At 39.3% G+C, this 17,870-nt stretch overlaps 1 protein-coding gene across 1 annotated transcript; it reads left to right on the forward strand.

Moving 5' to 3' along the window:
• The first annotated feature begins 16,759 nt into the window (after positions 1-16,759).
• On the forward strand, positions 16,760-17,650 carry LOC123989135. The gene has a single exon (XM_046289813.1). The coding sequence runs from the start codon at positions 16,760-16,762 to the stop codon at positions 17,648-17,650; it is 891 nt and encodes a 296-aa protein (XP_046145769.1).
• The last annotated feature ends 220 nt before the right edge of the window (positions 17,651-17,870 follow it).

The raw sequence follows: 17,870 nt of genomic DNA on the forward strand, positions 1-17,870 counted from the left end.
GCGGGCCGTTCGAGCCGTTCGCGGACCGTTCGAGCCGTTCAACGGCAAGCCGTTTGAGCCGTTCAACGAGCCGTTCGCGGGCCGTTCGAGCCGTTCGAGCCGTTCGAACCGTTCGCTGGCCGTTCGAGCCGTTCGTGCCGTTCAACAGGCCATTGATTATTATGTTTATATTCATGTTATTTTTTACACCGCCTAATATGAAGCCTCACTGTCAATTCTTCTCCACGGAAATTTATCAGATTATCGTTTTGATCGGTAATGCGTATACTAAGGTGATCAATGGCTCTCACGATAACTGGAAGATAAATGACGTTCGTAGGACTTTCCGAAATTTTATATCCTGGTGACACGCGCGGTGAAAACTCATGAATGGTATGAACACATTGACCGTTGCTATACGCGCCAGTCGTAATATTACATTCGATCCTCAGCACATTTACTTTCATAATATTTACGGGTATATCCGACTCGTGCCATTGCCCCGGCGGTAATATGCGATATGTAGAAAACCCGAGAAGCGATCCTATATTATTTGGTTTGGTAAAATCGATTGTATAATCACTATATATTTCACTTTTCAAAGTGCTGTTATTTGTACGAAATAAAATGATTTTTGTCTTGTCCATTATTTTCTCTTGTAAGTATTTATTTAGCGCTTCGAGTTCATACGAACCATCCGGTATCGTGATCTCACCATCGGCATCAAAGTAAAATTTATTGTTTGTAAAGTCAACCTTTGGTATTGTGTTGAAAGCTTGAAAATCAACCAGTCCGAGTTCGTAATTATCATCCTTCAAGTCTATAGGTGGAAAGTAATCAGTGCTAAGCACAGAATTTTTTCCGCTTAACGTAAACGTCAACGATATCTTTGCAACTGTGAAGACTATGTGCATTGAAACTATTTTATACATTTCCAGCTAAAAAATGCAAGCAGAGTTGTCCACATACACTCGTATTGAATTTTTGATACTGCGTGTGATTGTATAAAATCGTTACATGCTTTCCGAAGTTGTTTATTAACTCTGTTGGTGGTCTCAGATTTCCAAAAGAATCGAAATATTTAACACAATTACCCCGCTTTACGTAAGCTACCCAGTGTGTACCAGGACCTTCCGATTTATCTAAATTCACGATACCGCATTCGTTTAAGAACGATTTAGAGGTTAAAGGGTCTAGCCGTATAAGCATAGTGAATCGGCCCCAGCAACACTTTCGGTTGATATTTATACCACATAATGCTTTTTGCCTAAACAACAATTGTGTGCAATTTCAACCCCCTACCCCCTCTGATAAGGGAGATATGAGGGTAATACTCAAAACCTTTATCATTTTTTTTCTCGGAAACTATTTAAGATATTTGACCACATTAAAGTGCAAATAGTAGGTATTCATTAGCTGTATATCATATTTTTTTTTTCAAAATTTTTATTCGATGATTAAGGGTTGAAAATTAATAAATAAATTTTTGAAAATGATTTTTATAAACAATCCCTTGGATGACACCCACCGAAAAAATTAAGAATAATCCTTTACTATTTAACTATTATCTGTAAAAATTTCAAGAGTGTCGGATTGGTACATCATAGTTAAAAAAAAATAAAACCAATGCAACGCCCTTTCAGAAGGCAAAGCCGGCCTGAACGTTAGAGGCGCTCAACCTAACCGACCTACAGGAGAATACGTAGCGCCGACCCGCCACGTTTCTCGTACCAGAAACAGCTCTGAGAAAAGTATGAGTTCTTCTTTCCCTAAACTGTGTGTTTCTTAACAGTCATTTATTTAAATAATATATTAACAATTTAAATTTTTTAATTAAGTTTTCTGGTCCTAACTTTTAACGTCCGTGTTTTTACGGTGTTTCTCGTTTTAAGTATGTGGGAGCCCTAAATCACAGATTTATATCATGTCTTGAACAATGGCACTGTGTTAGATGCCATTAGTTGTCCTTTTAATAGTCGAAGAAGGTATCACAGGTATAACTGCAATATCATTCTATTCAACGCTGTAAAGAACATAGACTTCTATAAATATTTCCGTCTTTATCTTTTCACGTACGTATTACTTTTAATTAAATTATAGCTGGTACCTGTGAATAGTTGTAACTAAGGTTTTCCTCGTTTTAAGTATATGGTCGCTCTGAAAAGGGTTAATTATATTGTAGCGTACCAGTACTACCTGGAAATGGCTGCAATTAAGGTGACCCTCGTGTTAAGTATATGGAGGTCCAGAAAAGAGTTAAGCGCGTTTTATGGTACAAATGGTGTATTTTCCAATGCGGTTTATATGCCTCGATACTTTTCTACGCAGTCACGGAGCATAGATTGGCGTGTAAATAGACGCATCATAAAGGGTAAAGCGTACGAACCTGAGTCCATGATTTTAGTGTCCACTGTCTTGTTCCCTCTTGTTGCCAAATATAGAGGACTCGTTAATTGGATAGAATTTGCAAACTTTAAAATCTCGTCCTCCCATTGGTTCGCCCTTGGTATACAATTTTCCTATTTAAGGAAGTTCCTCTCTTTAATACTTCACATTTTTGACGAACGCGCCGAGTACTGAACACTTCCTCGCATATATTCATTTTCGTACTGAAGAACATGTCAGGAATTGGAAGTACTGACAATTGCGTCAACTGTAATGTACCAAGAAATAAACTGAGCAGAAAGCGGAAGCGCATTACAACCGAAGAGGATGTCTCGAAGTACCAGGCCCACTGCAGCAGCGTCGTGACAATCGGTTCTATACTGTGCAACAGATGCCGATTAAATATCTACAGGACATCAGTTACTACTGGCGAGACTGACGGCACTGACAATGTTGCAACGGACCCAGACTTCGCGGTAAGTAGCCGGAGTACGATATCAGACAATAATAAAATGGAATTACAATTTAAAAGAGTTGCGTCTACGCACCGGTATTGCACACTTTGTCATTCAAACGGGAAACTTATTATAATACCCCTAGAAGCACGCCTCCAAACATTCGCACTTGAAAGAATTTATATACCAAAAGGTAATCGATGCTGCGGGTCGCACATTCTTAATAAATTATTTTTCACAGACGAATTCAAACTTCTTCGCGTACATTCTAACTTTAGTTCTATAGAAGCATCCGATGTAGAATTATTTTTAAATCAATTAGCAATTAACGTAGATTCTTCGTTGCACGATAAGATCGGGGATTTTTCATTGTCAAATGAACAGTTATATGCTTTCACCGGGCTTAATTGGGAAAATATTAAAGAAATTCAGGAGATGTTTATTAGTATGAGATGTAGCGAATCTCGTTCCATAACGCAAGCTTTAGTAGTGTTTTTATTTAAACTTAGAACTGGCAGCTCAAATAATATTATAAAAAATATACTTGGTTTAGAACGGGAACAACAAGTATCAGATTATTACCATCAGATAATCTGTGCTTTTGAAAAAGATGTTTTGCCAACCCGGTTTGGCTTACATACTAAATCCCGACAGTACTTTATTGAAAATGAAACCGCACCCGTAGCACGAAACCTTTTTAATTTTGACCAAACCCAATTAGCAATAATATTTGACGGTACATACATCAGACACGAAAAAAGCAAAAACAACGAATATCAAAGAAAATCGTACTCCGGACAAAAAAAGGTACCATTGTGTAAGCCATTCACTATTTGCACCACTAATGGCTACATACTAGATATTGCAGGGCCTTTTAACGCCACCGTAAATGATGCCACAATTATGAAAATATTATTAGAAGATCCGATAGGAATAAAATCAGTATTAAGACCGGGTGATTTTTGTATTGTTGATCGCGGTTTTCGGGATGCCCTACAACATCTACAAGATGAAGGGTATAATGTTTTAATGCCAGCATTTAAAGGGAATCGGGCCCAATTAACTTCAGAAGAAGCAAATTCATCGCGATTTGTAACAAAAGTACGTTGGGTAGTCGAAGCCGTTCATGGAGCCATAGGACAAAAATATCGCTTATTACACCATATCGTTGACAATAAAATGTTACCGTCTATAAGGTCCGTGTGCCGAATAGCGGGATTTTTGCATAACACTTTCGGGAAACGATTAAATTCTGACGCGGATCTCACCGAAAACATAGTTTCATATATGAAAGAACGACAACGGGAACAAAATTCATTACAACCATTTATAGAAGTAGAAAGATTAAATCGCCGTAAAAAACCTTTTGTTACAGTATCTAATACATGTTTAATAAATTTTCCCAAATTAGACGAAAATAATTTAAAAATATTATTCACGGGTTCATACCAATTATCTCAAGCGGTGTGTTATCTTGCGGAATTAATGGATGAACATGACGCGTTAAATGTACAATATTTAGAGCAAAACAATAACATTATAAAAATGAAAGTTCGGTCGCGACATATAAACGCTAAAACTTACAATTGTTACATAGAATACAAATCAAACGTAAATAGTTACGCGGGTATAAACCAATATGCATGCGATTGTCCGAATGGTAACAGAACGGTAGGTTGTTGCTCCCACGTCGCCGCGATCATTTATTATTTATCCCATGCGCGTTATAAATCCAGAATAGTTAAACCGTCCGAAATTTTAACTCACTTATTCGATAAAACTAACATTATTCCAGTTATTGATGAAAATAGCGACGAAGATTAAACCTTATTTACAAGCGTGTTTTTTTAAAAAAAGTTTTTGAGTGTTCTGTTTCAAATCATATACTTCAACCTGACAATACATAACACAATCAGCTCTTTTTAGGGCTTAATAATCAGCCCTTTTCAGGGCTCCCACATACTTAAAACGAGGAACACCTTAGTTGCATTTATAAAAGGGTGCCATTTGCAACGTACAACATAATCAGCTCTTTTTAGGGCTCCCACATACTTAAAACGAGAAACACCGTAAAAACACGGACGTTAAAAGTTAGGACCAGAAAACTTAATTAAAAAATTTAAATTGTTAATATATTATTTAAATAAATGACTGTTAAGAAACACACAGTTTAGGGAAAGAAGAACTCATACTTTTCTCAGAGCTGTTTCTGGTACGAGAAACGTGGCGGGTCGGCGCTACGTATTCTCCTGTAGGTCGGTTAGGTTGAGCGCCTCTAACGTTCAGGCCGGCTTTGCCTTCTGAAAGGGCGTTGCATTGGTTTTATTTTTTTTTAACTATGATGTACCAATCCGACACTCTTGAAATTTTTACAGATAATAGTTAAATAGTAAAGGATTATTCTTAATTTTTTCGGTGGGTGTCATCCAAGGGATTGTTTATAAAAATCATTTTCAAAAATTTATTTATTAATTTTCAACCCTTAATCATCGAATAAAAATTTTGAAAAAAAAATATGATATACAGCTAATGAATACCTACTATTTGCACTTTAATGTGGTCAAATATCTTAAATAGTTTCCGAGAAAAAAAATGATAAAGGTTTTGAGTTTTACCCTCATATCTCCCTTATCAGAGGGGGTAGGGGGTTGAAATTGCACACAATTGTTGTTTAGGCAAAAAGCATTATGTGGTATAAATATCAACCGAAAGTGTTGCTGGGGCCGATTCACTATGCTTATACGGCTAGACCCTTTGTACGCATGAAAACACCTCGAAAATATGGAAAGTTCAACTTTCGTGCAAAGTTATATAACTGTACATTTGTCATTGCGCCCTTTGGAAGCGTTACAATTTGCCGAAGCGCTTCTTTTTTTTTCTTTAATTCCTTTTCCCCGTTTATATGGTGCAAGGTAAAGTCCATGTCCTTCCATAACACGATTGTGCCGTTTCACTTCCTCTAATGTTTTCCGTGCTGCAGATGCATCGTTGACTGCCTTGGCGATACCTGCTGCACCGCCAGCCACCGTGCCCAAAGCTGAAAGGCCTGCAAAAATAGGTACAAGTGCTGGAAGAAATCCCCCACGTTTTGCAACTGGAAGTTTGCGCGACTTCGTCTTCTTCTTCTTGTTACTTTTCCGCGGTGCCATTACTTTCTTCTTTGGCTAACAATATTCCAGCAACGCGCGCAGACAAAAGTATTTTCCAATCTGGTGCGAATTCTTTTTGTGCTAATTCGAAGATCAAATTTACATATGCACATCGTACGGCTATCGTATAGGAAGTGAAATTTTTCCTGGGATGTTTGGGTTTATATAGGTAGAGAGAAGTTGCAAATGATGCAATACATTATGATTTATTAAAGTATAATTTCTAACATAATTTGTAACATAATCCTTTTTTCTCTGTTAAGATGCTGCTGATGCAGCTGTTATTATTGCCTGAATACCTAAAGCTACTAATTCACAATCGATAATTGAATTTGGATCATAAATATCAGTTTCTTTGATATGCTGCACAACCTCTGCATGCACTTTTACATCTCCGTATCCCCGAACTAATGCAACAAACTCTTTAAATTTTTGTTCCACCGAATACAGTTTATCATATAATGCATTATGCATTTCAATTATACAATCATTTAAAATTACCATTTTCTCAAATGTTTTTTTCATCATGCACATACATATATCATTGCTAATCAATTTAATTACTTTTACGCCATATAGCACTCCAAATTCAACACTTATATCATTAAAATTAATATTGTCGCGTGTATCTTTTGAATCGTCAAAGAAGCTGCATACGTTGTCCGCTTCGGCTACAATCAGCGACCACGTGACTATGCTCAGCTCCAGGCGGTTGTTTCGGCTGTCTGATAATATGAGTTGCGGGTAGAAATTGTCGCCAAGTATATTTATGCCGATTTCCAAATGCTTTGTACAAGAATCCGTCAATGGATATTTTCGACCCAAAATTCGACATGATAATTGTGGTGCGATTCTAGAACAAATAAATACCGTTTAAATATGTTATTGGAACAAATAAATACCAGCAGCGTTAAATGTAATGTGTTTCGAACACTTACTTCACGTCGTCCTGATGTTTTGTCATTTTTTTGCGTGCCTCTTCTTCTTGAGTAGAACTTGCGGGGCGCTTCCTTTGGCAAAAAAACTCTTTGAAACTTTGAGAATACATATTTCACTTTTCACAATACAATCTCGCGAACAATGCGCTTGCGGTGATGGTCAATTTGGTTTTGCGTATGCTTGAAACTTTAGCAAACCCCCTACCTTCTATAGTCACGAATTGCAGTGTCAGATTTGCTGCGTCAACAAAAAACTCATTTCCAAGACGTAGAAAAAATCATTTTCAAGACGTAGAAAAAGTGACCTTCCGATAAGAACAAACAGTTCAAGGTCATGGAGGGTGGGGGTAGGGTGTTATATTTCTGCTGACGATGTCAAATTTCAGTTCAAGGTTATGGGGTGGGGGGTTGTCATGGGGTTGGGGTGTCAAATTTCAGTTCAAGGTCATAGGGTGGGGAGAGGGGTGGATATTGTCGGGGTGGGGGGTATCATATTTCTGCTGACGGTGGTGTCAAATTTCAGTTCAAGGTCATAGGGTGGGGAGAGGGGTGGATATTGTCGGGGTGGGGGGTATCATATTTCTGCTGACGGTGGTGTCAAATTTCAGTTGAAGGTCATAGGGTGGGGAGAGGGGTGGATATTGTCGGGGTGGGGGGTATCATATTTCTGCTGACGGTGGTGTCAAATTTCAGTTGAAGGTCATAGGGTGGGGAGAGGGGTGGATATTGTCGGGGTGGGGGGTATCATATTTCTGCTGACGGTGTGGTGTCAAATTACAAAAAATGCTGACGCCAGTGATTTAGAATCCGCATAGGACAACTACTAAGTAGCATATCGATACCTGTCAATAATTCTAATTCGATACGCGTGTGCTTCAGCATTGCATCCCACGTAAAACCGGGTAAAGTATAGTAATATGCAGAATCCAATTTGTAACTTCTCAAACAACTGCTACGAAAATTTTCAAAAATGTAGGCCAATAATAAAACGTCTGTTTTTAGATATAAATCGCTATATTCGCCAAGTGTTTTTATATTAAAACTGTGCCAGACTTTTATCGCGTGGCCATAATCCTGCTGTGAAACGGCACAGTCGCTTAGTTGATTATAAAATTTGTCACATGTCGGCAATGTCGTCTCGTTCAGTTTCATGTAGTCGGTAACATAATCGTATGGAAAGATGCCTTTTCGTGTAAGCAAATCGAATCTTATCTCGTTCAAAAAATTAAATTGTGACCGTAAAATCGTCATATCGTCTTTCCCTAGATACGAACTAAATTTATCTAAACTTGAATTTAAAAATTTGAATGAATCTATAAATCGAAGCGAAATTTTGTAACGTTTTAGATTCGTTGAAAATGAAATATATCTTTCTTTTGTAATTGGCAAGACTGATGTCGAGCCTTCGATAATCGTTACCAATTCTTTTATTACAAAATGGGCATCGTATCCCGATAAGTTATGAAACACTATTGGTATAAAACGTTTATTTTTATAATTTAAATTACATCCCTGATGAGCAGGTCCTCGGTAACGACCAGTGAAATGGCAATGATCTCGAACTTTTGTTTCGTCGATGTCGAACGGTTTTTCGCAAATATAACAATGCGTTGCATTCATATAATACTCTCCTTCATCACCCGTCAAATTTGTCATGGGCACAATCGTATTAAATAATGGTGCAATTTTTCTTACAAGGTTCTCAAGTTCATTCACGAACCATTCAGCACAGTCAGGACCCCGATACGCGCGATACTCGCACACCGATGCGTTCTACGAACAGTGAAAATAATATCCCACACTGTATGCTTCGTGTTGCTGGTATGCATTGTAGTGTCCCTGATTGATGTTACTGTTAACCTTCTTAAGCATGCATTCGAAATCGGCGTACACGATGAATGGATGACGTTCTTGGTGACAAAACTTATCAAACTTTATTATTTTATCCTCACTCGATGGTAGAATGATTGCGCAATCGTTCATCTTCATGCAGTCCTTCGTATGTTTCAATAACTTTTCTTCCGCATAAAAGTAGTGAAGGCATCTGCATATAAACAAAGTAACTGCATTAGTACAAAAAGAACAAATGCATACACTATAAAATAATTTTGAACAAAAAAAAATCCGACTTCAAAATGCACTAAAAAGTATAAAATAATTTCCATTTCATTTATATCTGTATTCCACAGCTATTAATACAATCTACTTAATCATTAAATAGGATACTAAATATATTTCAAAGTTTTCGGAGGCGGCGCAAAATTAAAAACTTTTCCTCTACTAGGAAGATCCTAGTTCAGGTGTCGGCAACCAGTGACAAATGACCCATTTGATAATTTCAAGTAAACAATATTCAATGGGAATCAATATACCCATTACGAATTAACTATACTGCAGTTCACGAGTGACCGCACTTAACTCGCGCAGCTAGTGACCTACTGAGGTCTAGGGAGATTTTTAATAGCGCGTGTGATTCCCCTTTACAGCTTGCTTCTTACTTTGCGGTCACATCATTTTTTTCCGGAAAATTTTCATTGCATCGTGAAACTTTACAATATCATCACCGGTTTTCAGTTATCGTACGTCATATATTTCTGCCCACCATTTATATGATCGCAAAGTATAATAAGAAGCAAGCTGGAGAGGGGAATAACACACGTCATTAAAAATCTCTCTAGACCTAGTGAGCGGCGCGAGTTAAGTATGGTCTCTTGTAAACTGCAGTATAGTGCATGTCCATCAGGAGTGCTGACAATTTCTCATACAATCGTTACAATTACAAATGTTTTCAACCGGACCTATAATTTTTCTCTTACGACTTATTAATTACCATGTTTGCCATACCACAATCAACTCGTTATTGGCAGCACCGTTTGTTCGGGTATTTTTAATTTTGCGCCGCCTCCGAAAACTTTGAAATATATTTAGTATCCTATTTAATGATTAAGTAGATTGTATTAATAGCTGTGGAATTCAGATATAAATGAAATGGAAATTATTTTATACTTTTTAGTGCATTTTGAAGTCGGATTTTTTTTTTTGTTAAAAATTATTTTATTTCACACCTTTTAGTGGAACGAGCAGTATTCGAAGTTTATTTGCAGGGACAAGTTTGAAAAATCGCGATCGGTATATTCCTTGGAGGGTCACCCTAAAGAATAGGCTTTTTATTATAATAACAATAGTTATTAACAATAAGAAGTTACATAAATTTTGGGAAATCGGATCATCGCGGAATGATCTACGAAATGTGAAATCTTTCATCCCAATCGGTGCAGTCCTTGAACCAGAACGTATTTTGCAATAATGAAAACCGTTCGAAATAAAAAAATGCGAAATGTTTTTATAACGGGACCAATCGGAAGACATATCCTACAAGACGCAAAAGATTTCATTCCGATTGGTCCATCCATCTCGGAGTAATCAGCGAACGCACATTTAGAATAAAAGGTCGTTAGGAATAAAAAAATGCAAAATATTTTTTTTACGGGACCAATGGCGAATTGTACTGTACAAGATGCAAAAAGTTTCATTCCGATTGTTCCATCCGTATCAGAATAATCGGTGAACATACACCGCACGTACATGAAATAGTACGTTTTTTGCAATAAAAACCGTTCGGAATGAAAAAATATAGAATTTTTTTTTAACGGGACCAGTCGGGGGACATACTTTAGAAGATGCAAAAGGTTTCGTCCCAATTGGTCCATCCGTCTCGGAATAACCGGCGAACAAAGGCAGAAAAAATAACAATAGTTTTTCACGAATATCTCGAAAACTAAATGTTTCCGTTAATTATGCATAATGAAAGAGTTGCTCAGAATCATGCCCCTGACAATATATTAAAGGATCATTGAAGTCATTGTATGTTGAGATTAGAAACTTCCCGTTTTTTGCAATAAAAAGCGTTCGGAATGAAAAAATGCAAAATGTTTTTTAACGGGACCAATCGGAAGACATATCCTACAAGATGCAAAAGGTTTCGTTCCGATTGGTCCATCCATCTCGGAGTAATCGGTGAACAAAGCCAGAAAAAAAAAAAAAAAATAAACTCATCGAATTGAGTATCCTCCTCCTTTTCGAAGGCGGATAAAAATAGATCGTAATGGCGTGATACAAACCTGTCACAAATATAAGTTTTACTCTTATGTGCACTATGCTGGTTTGAAACAAGCCGGGAAAGATTTTTAATCCATGTAAAGTGACGCACATTACGGTTGGGTGTTTCAAGCATCAGCAGGTTAACGTGACGAAATCTTTTGTTGGTGCTGAGTTGGAGCAGAGCACACCTTTTCACATTCAAGTCCCAGAAATAAACGTTTATCGAAACATCGTTTTGGCGCTCAAATTTTGGTATTTGATTAGGGGTTATTGGAAATGCGATGCCTTCCAAATTTAAAACGGTGTCATAGTTGGGATACGATGATGGTCGATTTGCATTCACATGGACGGAATATAATGCTGCAACTATCGATCTGACAAAACACGTATCATCGTCAACTGTCACATTTACTACCGGTCTTTTGTTCTTGATTGTTTTTGGTATGTCGGTGTAACAACCAGCATGCATCGGATTGCATTTATTGATATTTAACATCAAATGCAGAATTTTCGATATTGCCCAACCACTGTCCCGTTCCTGAAATTCTTCCAGCAGTGTTAAAGTTGAGTTCACAACGTATTTGTCATACCAATCGTTCAAGTTTGATGTAGAAAATAATTGTTTATTTCTTACACTGAAACTTTTCACATCAGTTTTATTATTAGCGGTAAACTCCCCATACAACACCGTATTCACTTTTATGCATGAATGATTTTGGAAACTTCCGCTAGACGTTGGAATACTATTTTTCTAGCATCTTCCAAAAAGTTTCGTGGTTCAATATGCTCGGTGTTGATTATAATTCCTGTAGTTATCCGGTTATGGAAAGCTGATTCTACATCCTCCCAGATAAGAGATGATGATGATGCATGTGATTCAGCATCTGTTCTCCTTTGACCTTCGCCTATTATTACAGATCCGTGTAACTCTGCTCTTAACGATTTAAATCTCGCTATTCTGGCTGTTAAACTATTTTTCAAACCAGTTGATAAGTCCTTTTCGAGTTGCAATCGCTCTATCATTAAATCAATGCATTGATTGCATTGCACCAGACATGCGTTTCGGTCGTCGTTACTACTTATAGCTGCAATACGTTGTGTCAAGAGTTGTTCTATACAAGCAAGTTCGTTTAGTAATATTGCCTTTTGACCACTAGGATGATCATTGTCACGATACAATATCCAACGCAAGGCGTCGATTCTTTCTTTGTATGCTTCTATATCTCGCCATCCTTCGACTGATAAATCGTCTCCCATTTGTAATCGTTCGTCTATCAATTCGATGCACTGGCCACATTGCACCAAGCAATCACAACGCTCATCTTCAGTATTGATGTTTATCGCCCACTGCGCCAATAATTCGGTGATGCGTTCGAGTTCTTGCAGTAACGTGGCCTCCATTTCTCTTTTCCACAAACGCGTTAAGTACTCTTGCACTTCTAATTGTCAAACTACATATGACGCACATTGCAAAATTTTTTCCCGTTTTATTAAAGTGGGGCTGTCATTGACGAAAGTGTTTAATTGCTGTTCACTCTGCAGCGTCAACAAAAGAACCACATTTCCAAGACGTAGAAAAATTCGTTCAAGGTCATGAGCAAAACCTCTACCTTTTATAGTCGCGAATTGCAGCGTCAGATTTGCTGCGCCAACAAAAAAATCTCATTTCCAAGACGTAGAAAAGTGGGTGGGGGTCTTGTGTCGTCTTCCGATAAGACAAAAATAGTTTCAAGGTCATGGGGGTGGGGTATCATATTTTTGCTGATGGTGTCAAATTTTAGTTCAAGGTCATGTGGTGGGGGAGGGTAGTATCATATTTCTGCTAACGGTGGTGACAAATTTCATTTCAAGTTCATGGTGGGGGGGGGTATTTCTGCTGAGGGGGATGGTTATGGGGTGGTTATAGGGCGGGGGATGTCACAGGGTGGTTATATCTGCTGAGGGGGTGGTCAGGGGGGGGGGGGCGGTGTCGGGGGGGGGGTATCATATTTCTGCTGATGATGGTGTCAAATTTCAGTTCAAGGTCATGGGGTGGGGGGTATCATATTTCTGCTGACGGTGTCAAATTACTGCTGAGTCAGCAAAAAAAATGCTGACGCCAGTGATTTAGAATCCGCATAGAACAACTACTTAGAATAAAGCCCTTTTTACACACACACTCGCCTCACTCATTCTCGAGTCCCCCGGCCTACCGACTAAGTCGGCACCCACCGGCGGGGATAAACCGTCACAAATAATTTTTGCATAAATAATAAACGATAGATATATTAAATTCTTGCGTATTAAACAGATAATTTCGAATGGTAAAATAGCATTTAATTTGAAAATTGATATTTCAAGAAAACGACTACACAAATGACTCCTTTAATACACGCATTTGAATTACTAATTTTTTACCATCGGACGACGAACCATAAAGAGAGCCCCAATTTTAATTTGATTTAATTTTTTTTTCAATATTACTTTAATGTTCTAAATTTTATATTCTTCCTATAAACATTACTCTTACAAATTAAAAATTTAAAAATTATACATATAACTTTATGTTAATATCGTTGTATGAGTAATTTAAATAATTCAGTTTTGAAAGCAAAAGGGTAGATCTTCTATTTTGTAGATGTATAAATATTTTTCAACTTGTTTTAAAAACTAGAGCTGTGAAAGGGAATCTATCTACAGCATGTTTTTTCAACAGAAAATATAAAATTACTGTTGGCTTGCTTTCGTTTTCAATAAAGAAACGAAATAGTTCAGTAAAATGTAAAACGTGTGGGGCTAAGAGCGGTGTTCATCGACAGTGGTGCTCATTAACTATTTTGTTCTTGCGTTGGAAATAAAAGTGGTCCAACGGATATTTATTACTTTTTTTTTCAATGAAAAACGTGTGCTCCATTATACATTGTAACGTGGTGACACACGTTCCCCCCCGTTACAATCGCTGCGCTTCTCCCACTCACACTCCCACCTAACGATAACCCGTAACCCTTCCCTCACCTTACCCCTTTCACCTGCCCACCGGTGTCGGGCCGATGGAGGCGACGGACACAACCACCGAGGACCACCCTCGACCGAAGCTTCGAGGCCGCCGACAGATACCCATCCCTCCAGCGAACAAGGAGCAACGTGGGACTTCCAAAAACTCCGATGAAGCTGCCCAAAAGGAGTGCAAAACGCCCACCCGGAGCCATCTGTCGCCGAGCCCGAAGACTTCAGCTCACACCCGTCGTCACAGGACATCCGTCAGCCCCATCGACCCCGATCACCGATATATCGAAGATCGATAATCGATCCATCCGTTGCCGGAAGAGGCCCCCCCTTCGAGACCCATCCCCTCCCCAAAATATCCCGCGACGGTCTCGTCGTCGCAGCGGCGACGCGTAGCCGTCATTGAGTCCCAGGCTATCATTGTATAAAGAGTATTCAGAAAGCGATTAAGATATTTTGATAAGCGAAGTTATAGTAGCGATTTTTGCGGAGCGTTTGAGTGCGAGAGTGAGTGGTGTGAGGCGTTTTGGTAAGCCCTTATTTTACTATTGTATGGTTCTGAGTTTCGGCAACGACCACCTTTTTCCGACCCCCATTTTAAGATCCCCCCTTTTTTGTCAACTTCATTCTACGCGTAACGTAACGACATCCGTAAGAACCCTTCCAACCCTGCGACCTCCCTTCCCTCAATACTACTCCCAGCGTACTCCCCCGCGAAGTTGTGAGGACGTAAGAGCCCGAAACCCCCTCCACTGTAATCGCCCTAATACCTCTTTTCCCCCTTTTTTTTATTGTGATCGCCACAGCGAGTGGCTGGCGCCCAACGAACGAAATTTGTATTGGTGAAAAGCTCCCCCAGTATAGAGTGCACCCACGTCAAACGGGTCACTACATATAGTATTAGTAGATTTTGCCTCAGTACGTTAGTTTTTAAACTAAATTGATAAATTCCTATGAAATCAATGCGATATGGCATTAATTAGTCGTACTTGCTTTGATCGTAATCATAAATCGATTCAAACGTTTTTAATGCAATAATAAATAATATTTTTTGGTTTGGAAAATTCATAGAATCTTGAATTTTGAAATTTTTATGTTTCCATTTCAAAATTTCAATTCTGACGTTTTATTATTTAAATTTTGAAATGTTGACCACTTTAAAATTATGAAACTTTTAATTCTGAAAATCTGGTATTTGCAAACTTTGTAATTTGAATTATAGAACGTTGAACTTTTGAGATTTCAATTTTAATAACAATAAATTAAAATTAATAATATTAAAAATATATAAGTAATAAACTAGATTTCCGTTGGCGGTAACGGTCAAGAGAGGTCGGGTGTCGAGCCAAACGGAGCGAAAAAGGAGTGAAAAGTGTAGATAATGGGAAAGTGAGTATAAGAGTAGCAGAAAGTGCAAGTGGATAGGGGGAGGAAAAGTGAGAGAGTAGAGCAAACGGAAAACAGCGAAAGCAAGAGGAAAACGGACAGCGAGGAGGGGTACGAATTGTGAGGTTAGGAGGTGAGAGAAGACGAAGAGCGCGAAGCGAAGGGCTGGGGGAGACATCTAGGAGAAGGGGGGAAAAGGACAGAGTAGAAGAGGTGGAGAGGTTTCCGGAAAAGAAAAGAGAGAAACAGAAGAGGAAGGAGGAATCGGAGAACTGAAAAGGCTGATAAGAGAACTAGGAGAAGGACTAAGCGAGAAAATAGAGGCCAGCGCAAGGGCCCAGGGGAAGGAGATGAGAGAGGAGATGGCGGGAGTAAAGAAGGAAATAGAGAAAGAAATAGGGAATTTGGAAGAGGAAATAAAGAAAAGAGAGGACAACTGGAGAAGGCAGAAGAGAGAGATGGAGGAGAAGATGGAAATGCTAAAGAAAAAGGTGGAGGAGATAGAAAGAGGAGAAGAAGAAAAGGACAAATGGAGAATAATAGAAGAGAAAATACAAAGATTGGAACAGGCAACAAGAGAGAAAGGGAAGACAGGGGAGGGGGGAAGAAGTAATAAAGGAAAAGCTGAGGGGACCTGGAGGAGCAAGTGCGAAAGGAAGGAAAAGGAAAGAAAAAAGGAAGAACATAATAATCAGAGGGATGAAAACGAAAAAAGAAGAGATGAAAGGGAAGACAGAGGAGATAATGAAAATAATGGGGGTACAAGACGCGGTAGAGGAGGTGAAAGCAGTAGGGCGGATAGAAGGGGGAAGAGAGGTGAATATGGTACAAGTAAAATTGAAGTCCATGGCATTCAAGAGAGAAGTGATGGCGAAGAAGAAAGCACTGAGAGGGAAGGAGGAAAGAATAGAGGAAGACCTGACATGGAAAGATAGGAGGATTCAATGGAAGATAAGAAGGATAGCAAAAGAAGAAAGGGAAAAAGGAAGAGACGTATGGGTGGAATATGGGAGGATAAGAATAGAAGGAAAATGGTGGAGATGGGATGAAGAGAGAGAGACATTGAAGGACTGGGAAGGAAGAGAATGGCTGGAAAATCAGGGGGAGACATGCTGTAGGGGGGAAGAGAAGTGATGGACAAAGAGGAGGGTCAGGAAGATAGAAGAGATAGGGAAGAAGAGAACAAGAGGGGGAGTACTGCGAAGGAGGGGGAGGAAAAAGAAAAAGAGAAAGAAGAGAGGGAGAAGAAAAGGAAGAGGACAAGGGAAGGGAGGGGAAAGGAGAAAAGAGGAGAAAGTAGTGATGGGGGGGAGAAAGGGACATAGAAGGAGACGAGGAAGCGGACATAAGTAAAGAGGAGATAAGGAAAGCGATAGCGAAGATGAAGGATGGGAAAGCGACAGGGGGGGATGGAATCCCTAATGAGGTGTGGAAATATGGAGGAGAAGAGGTGCTGGATTGGGCCTGGAGATATGTACAGAATCTGGAGAGGAGAGGGGTGGTCGGAGGGTTGGAAGGAAGGGATAATAGCACCAATAAAGAAAAAAGGAGATGGGACAAGGGCAACGGATTACAGAGGGGTGACACTAATGCCCACGCTATACAAGATATACGCGACGGTGCTGACGGAAAGGCTAAGGGAAGAGGTGGAAGAAAAGGGAATACTACCGGTAAATCAGACAGGATTCAGGAGAGGGATGGGGACGACGGACAATATATACGTACTAAATTATTTGGTGAACAAGCAGATAAAGAGGGGAGCGGAAAAATGGTAGCCTTTTTCATAGATCTGAGGGCAGCATTTGACTCAGTAGATAGAGGAGTGCTGCTGGAAGCGATGAGAAAAAGAGGGGTAAGAGAAGGGCTAAGGAAAAGGGTAAAAGAAATACTGAAAGAGACGAGAAGCAGGGTGAGGACAGGCGACGGGATATCAGAACCATTCTGGACAGTGAGAGGAGTGAGACAGGGGTGCCCATTAAGTCCACTGCTGTATAACATACTGACAGCAGATATGGAAGAGAAGATGAGTAAGAGTGGAGGAGGAGGAATAAAGATGGGAGGGAGGAAAATATACACACTGGCTTACGCGGACGATGTGGTGGTACTGGCAGAAGAGGAAGCTGATATGAGAGCGCTGTTAGAGAGATTAGAAAGGTACCTGGACGAGAAAAGACTGGAAACTGAACCAGGACAAATAAAAAATAATGAGATTCAGGAAAGGAGCAGGAAGATGGAAAAAGAACGAGCTGGTGGTGGAAGAGAAAGAAAATAGAAGAGGTAGACCAGTTTAAATATCTAGGATTTGTTCTCAGAAGGAATGGAGGAAGCGAACTACAGGTGAAGGATAGGATCAGGAAGGCGGGAGTGGTGATGAGACAGGTCTGGGGGATAGGAAAAAGAAGATTCGGCAAAGACTGGAAGAGCAGGATCTGGCTATGGGATAAACTAGCGTGGACGGTCATAGCATACGGAGCAGAGGTATGGGGTTGGAG

This window comes from Osmia bicornis, unplaced genomic scaffold (assembly GCF_907164935.1).
Source record: "Osmia bicornis bicornis unplaced genomic scaffold, iOsmBic2.1, whole genome shotgun sequence".
NCBI classification, from domain to species: Eukaryota; Metazoa; Arthropoda; class Insecta; order Hymenoptera; family Megachilidae; genus Osmia; species Osmia bicornis.